This window comes from Morone saxatilis, unplaced genomic scaffold, assembly GCF_004916995.1.
Source record: "Morone saxatilis isolate NCDOM2014 unplaced genomic scaffold, NCSU_SB_2.0 Contig2, whole genome shotgun sequence".
NCBI classification, from domain to species: Eukaryota; Metazoa; Chordata; class Actinopteri; family Moronidae; genus Morone; species Morone saxatilis.
In genome coordinates this window covers 14,054,363-14,060,066 of record NW_023339762.1, presented here as the reverse complement: position 1 = coordinate 14,060,066, position 5,704 = coordinate 14,054,363, and the positions used below count along the sequence as shown (strand labels likewise).

Genomic DNA, 5,704 nt, shown 5'->3' with positions numbered 1-5,704 from the left:
AGAGAGAGAGAGAGAGAGTGGGGACCCTCCAGTTCAATAAACAACTGGAAAGTTCATTGTGGCTTATGAATATAGCTACTTCCTAAGTGAATATCTCTGACCTTTGGTTATCCCCCATTCCTTGGACATGTGTCATTAAAGGGAGCTCTAACAAAAACATCCACACATTCCTCTGAGTCAGGAGGGAAAAAGGAAATGTGGACAGAAAATATGCCTGCATGGAGCCCTCTGTGCCATCTCTGAGGAGAGTATGAAAATAAAAGCCGTCCAAGTGGATTTATTGGCCTTTTAATCCATAAAATATCTGCATTTTTGTCTGTATGGTTTAAATTATGTTGTTTATACAGTTATAGGATATTACTGAGAAAATAAATGCTTAATATTCATCACATATCTTAATTTCCCTTTTATTTTTAAGTAAGATAACGATTGTTTCAACAAAAGTTTTCTGCTGCATACTTTACCCATTAGTCCTGAGCATACAGTATCATACACTGGTGTATTGTAAAAAGCCATCTCCATCCTTTGAAGCTTGAGGTTTCCATAAACAGAGAAAAAAACCTTTGAAATCTGAACGTTTGATTTTCCTCCTCTGTCATGTCTTTACGTCACCATGTTTGTTGTTGGCAGTACAAGTGGCAGACTTGACTGTCCCGTCAAGTGGCCGTGGTTAATTGGCGTCTGAAGTCTGTCACTGCCTCCCACTTCCATCTGGAAGCTATCTACTCAAGTATGAAATATGTTTGTCCGAAGGCAGCGACTGTCGACATTATCTACTATTTTGTTTGTCACGATCTATAAAATTTGTGGTTGATATAAAATGTTTTTGTGTTGAAATTCTGAGTCGTTCCAGACGATGTCATTTCACTAAAATACACTTATAAATGACAAACTTGTTTAAATCTATAAACACGTATTTGCACTTCTGCTGTGTCTACATACATTTCATTTCAGACACACTGTTTATGGGAGGAAAGTTGTTTTAAATTCCTGACAGACATTAACTCTACAAACTAATCTACTGTCAGGCTGTTTAATTTGCCATGCCTTGAACTTAATATTTTGAATGCTTGGTAGCAACCTGCATTTTCTATCTTTAACTACCATTTAAAATGTTCTTGTTCCAGCCAACGTCTGCAACAACCACAAAATAACTGCCATAAGCGTGCCCCCTTTTTTTTTTACAGAGATAATGTGTTTGCAGATGTGAGGGAGCCAGATGGGCTGCCATGGGCGCAACTGGGTGTGATTTCCTCTGTCTGGTTTTCCTCATAGTCCGGCTTCCCCTAAGGGACCCCGTTTTAAAAACAGCTCTCTGTAGCTCAGCTCAGAGCGGGCCAACCCCGTCAAAAACCCAGACAGCAGGAGCTCCATGTGGCGAGAAACCCTATATGTATGGCTCTTAATTTTCAGGGGCACTGCACAGGGCTCACAGGATTTGATTAAAAGATTTGGTTAAAATTTCCGCTGTTTAAGTGAAGGTAGAGCAGGTCACGAAAACCTCTCATGAGCAACACAGCCATCTGACTTAATTTGTCTTTTTTGGCTCAAATCATTAATTCCACCTATGGAAAATATATTTTTTTGTAGACTGGTTTCTGGTCCCTGACGTTTGGAAGAAGGAAGGCCAGAGCGTTGAGGGTGTTGAAGAATGTTTTCCCCTCACTGACATATTGTAAGGACAAACAAAGAAAGGTCAGGAATGCAGAGCAGAGTTGACCTGAGAGCACACTGATCCCTCTCTGTGCAGAGCACAAAGCCCCAAAACCACAGGCCTCTGTAGTTTTATTATTAGAAAGATGAGAGCTATTTGAATACTACAACTGCTCCTATCGTTACTATCATCACTGCAATGAATACTCCTGTATTTTACAACTACTGCTATTAGTTTACCATCCTTCAAGCGACATCTGCCACTAAATGTTTTTCTGTAGTGCTTGTTTAAGACAAAAGCTGGTCATTCAGATCAGTGCTGCATCTCACAGTCCTCATCAGCAGGGCAACACATGGCAACTGAACTTTTTATTAAATGCATCTCGGTGGACCGACTCCATGACAACTGAGAAAACTCCCACAGAAATCCTTTATGACATGTAATTGAAAGCTCTTGAAAAAATCTAACCTTGAGTTAAGATTATTTTGCCAAACTGCTCTTTCAAATGCCATGAACGAACACTTTCACTCAAGAATTAATTTACATCTTTATACAAATATTTCAACATACTAGCTCCAGACTAATAGTTACACAGTGACAGAAACATACTGTACTGTAGATATTTTACTTAATTAAAAGTAGCAATAACAAAGTGAAAGCTCTGCATTCCACATTTTACTTAAAGGTTGCAGGTTGCAACACCACTGGAATGAGAACGGGCTGTAAGAGAAACTACAGTGGGCGCAAAAAAAACGTGAAAGGTCCTATCTACAGCCAGGTTTGTCCATTCTGGGCTACTGTAGAAACATTGCGGTTGAACATGGCGGACTCAGTGGAAGGCGACCAGCTGCATCTGTCGATAAAAACGTCTCATTCTAAGTAAACAAAAACACAGTGATTCCTATATTCAGGTGATTATACACTAATAAAACATATCTATGAATATTATATTCAGTTTGCCAATAGTCCCCTAAATTTACACACTGGACCTTTAATATAACTGGAAAATAATTAGTGATGCATTAATGTGTAAACATCACTCTAATGTTGCTGCTGCAAAGGTGAGGCTAATTTCATATCATTATTTCATCATTTTGTATATAATATATGTATCTATAATAATACATCATAATTGATTAGTTGATTATATTTTGCATTAATAATTTAAATCATAAAACTAGTAACTAAAGTTAGTTGTGTAGAAGAATAAAATAGCAAATATTTTACTTACTCATGTAAAGTCTCATGTTTTACTGTAGTTACTTTCCACCACTGCTCAGACACCCTACATGTATAAACACTGCACTCATGTTGGTTTTTGAAGCTCTGAACATTTTTACTCATCTACATTTCAGTTGTAAATATTTACTTTTTAATCTACTATCTGACAGCTGTAGTTAGACGTCACTTTGCATAGTGAGGCCCATGCTAAACACTGACTGAGCTCACTGTTGACTATTAGGCTTTAAACTAGCCAGGGGAAAGTGGAGTAATTTGACCACCTAGTGTACAATATTAAATTCCTTTTTAATGCTGTGGGCACATAAAGGACACTTAAGATTATCTCCTCATTAAACACACGTTGCACTTGCAGATGTTTTGTGTTGAGAGTTCAATACAATAACAACGTAACACTGCAACAGTAACTATTTAATGAGCTTTTATATGTAAAGACATTTTACTGCACATGCTTACTTTTGTTTATGTGTAATGGATTATTCCAGGGTGGTATTCATAATTTACATCCTCCCCCTCTGTAGTTTATACAAGTCATGAGCTGTAAACCAGAGTGGATTACTGCTGCACCCTAACAAGAATAAACTGTTCTGATCATTTTATGGTATGGTTTTCTTTCAGCGTTTACAATATACAGCCTATAATGTTTTATATATCACGACTTTATAATTACTTTTGAAAACACCGTCTCCAGTGGCTGATAAGGTTTAAACCAACAACAGGGATTTCTTTCCAGGCTGCGGCTGCACATAATAACTCTGTGAAGATAATAAATAACTTGGGCAATACAGTACTAAAGATGAGATGCTGAGTAGCAGAGAAACCTCAGGAAGAGAGTGAAGCCATCAATTCAATCAGATGTCAGAGAGATTTAATTTCTTGTGGTAAAGTAATTACAGCTCACAGTGGCTGGTATGCATGTTGTCAATGGAAACAAACCTTTTAACAGTCATCAATCATAAAGTGTAGATTTGTGCTGCTGTCAGAATAAAGTATGTGAGTGAAGAGTTTTGTGTTCTTTATGGATCATTTATGTTTATTTTTACTGTAAAGCACAGCAGACAGTTACTTCACTTTTTCTGTTATTTGATTTCTGATTTTATTTGTATCAGTCTTGGTCACTGATGACGGCTTTGGTCGCCGACATTTTCACATTTAAGTGTTCATAAGTGGTTGAATAAAACTCCTTGTAGCAGAACTAAACAGCTGCTGTTTTATAATTAATGCTGTAAAAGTTTTGACTCCATTAGCAGGCCTGCTGACACAGCAGTGAACTCTTGTCATAATGCAAAGGGGGAAAACGACCACAAACGTTTATATGATGCCGACTCAGTGTGTTACACAGGCAAAAATAAATAAAAATAATAAAGTTTTGCATGGCTGTTTTATTTTTCAAAAATATTTTGATGGGTGTAAGACCTCAAGAACAACAAAACATTTCCCTCAAACACAGTTTGGCCTTAATGCTCATATTTTTCCTTGAATAAACACAAATGCATCTGCATACATACATACAATTCAAAAAGTACATGTACATATCTTGTTTTTGAATGAGTACATAATGATACACAGTTGCCCTTTGAAATGTGACAGTACACATCCATAGTTTGTTCCTCAATAAGATTTCAAAGTTGTGCTATTGATCTTCTGCCAGTGTGTCTTTTTTTCTTCTTCTCAAACTAGCAGATTTTACATGAAGAAAATGTGTATAATTATTCTCCTCTCGAAGAGCAAGCAATAACACTGAACAGTTCATTCATAAAGAGGGACAGTCAAAAGCACCAGAGGAACTGAAATCGTCTTCAGTCAAATGTCAACCTCTTTTTCATTTTCATGTGAGCTAGAGAGCCGGTGTGCTTTCTCTGTGCCAAGCTGTGTGAAGGCTCTCTCTCTCTGCTCTGAGTCCCTGGGTGAAACTGTCTCTGGAACAGGGCTCGTCACTGTTTCAGGATGAGACAGGTGTCTTTTAGATATGCGGCGGCCTGTCACACGCAGCCGTTCTCCTGCCTGGGCTTATGCACCACAGGGGTGTGTGGAGGGTAGAGGGAAGGAGCGAGTGTACACAGGAAACCAGCCAGCAATGTGAGGCCCAGTCCACCCCACGCACAAAACATGGACCAGCCATAACCGTGACTGATGTCCTCTGGTATCCCAAACATGTATCGAGGGTAGCGGGACAGTTCAAAGTTGATCCCAGCCACACATGTGCAAAGGGAGATTATGCAGCATGTCCCTGCCAGAGAGGAAGGGAAAAAATAAGTCAAAAAGCCATTTCCATCTCCTCTGATGCATCATTTCACCACCCTCTCATTAACAAAGACCCCACTGCCCCTCTGTGGTGATGCAGGGTAGTGCTCTTTATGTAAAGTACATCTTACCTCCCATGAGGAAGAGAAGTCCAGCGACATACTGCATCAGATCATGCTCCTTACAGCAGCCCAGCACGCCTATGGTCCAGCCGAACAGGATGATGGATATGGCCATGCCAATGAAACTGGCAGTCATCCTCTGGAGGTCTGCGCAGCGCCAGAGAGAAGTGACAGTGTTTGCCAAGTTTCTCCACATTAATTCATCAGATTAAATAAATTAAATTAAATTAAAACTCACGGAGCGCGTGCCACTCATCCTGCCTTATTGTCTTCGTCAGATTGATTGGCAGGTTTCTGGGCAGCACTGATGATGAGTAGTAGTATTTTATTGGGGTGCAGCGCGGAACCAATCCTGTGGATGTAAACAACACAAAGAGGATGTCACATAAGCACTGAGATCAGATGAAGAGGATATCACAAGGCTCTCTGCTGCCACCCACCCACC

The 5,704-nt window shown here is 39.3% G+C and overlaps 1 protein-coding gene across 1 annotated transcript in view; it reads right to left on the bottom strand.

The window, feature by feature from the left end:
* Positions 1-3,949: 3,949 nt before the first annotated feature.
* The window catches only part of si:ch211-87j1.4 (transmembrane protein 178B), a 2,854-nt gene continuing 1,099 nt past the window's right edge, over positions 3,950-5,704 (bottom strand). The window contains exons 2-4 of the mRNA XM_035665006.1: positions 5,498-5,611; positions 5,269-5,406; positions 3,950-5,123 (exon numbers count right to left, since the gene is read on the bottom strand). Of these exons, the coding sequence (XP_035520899.1) occupies positions 4,876-5,123; positions 5,269-5,406; positions 5,498-5,611 (500 nt within the window). The 3' untranslated portion in view covers positions 3,950-4,875. The remainder of the gene's footprint in view (positions 5,124-5,268; positions 5,407-5,497; positions 5,612-5,704) is intronic.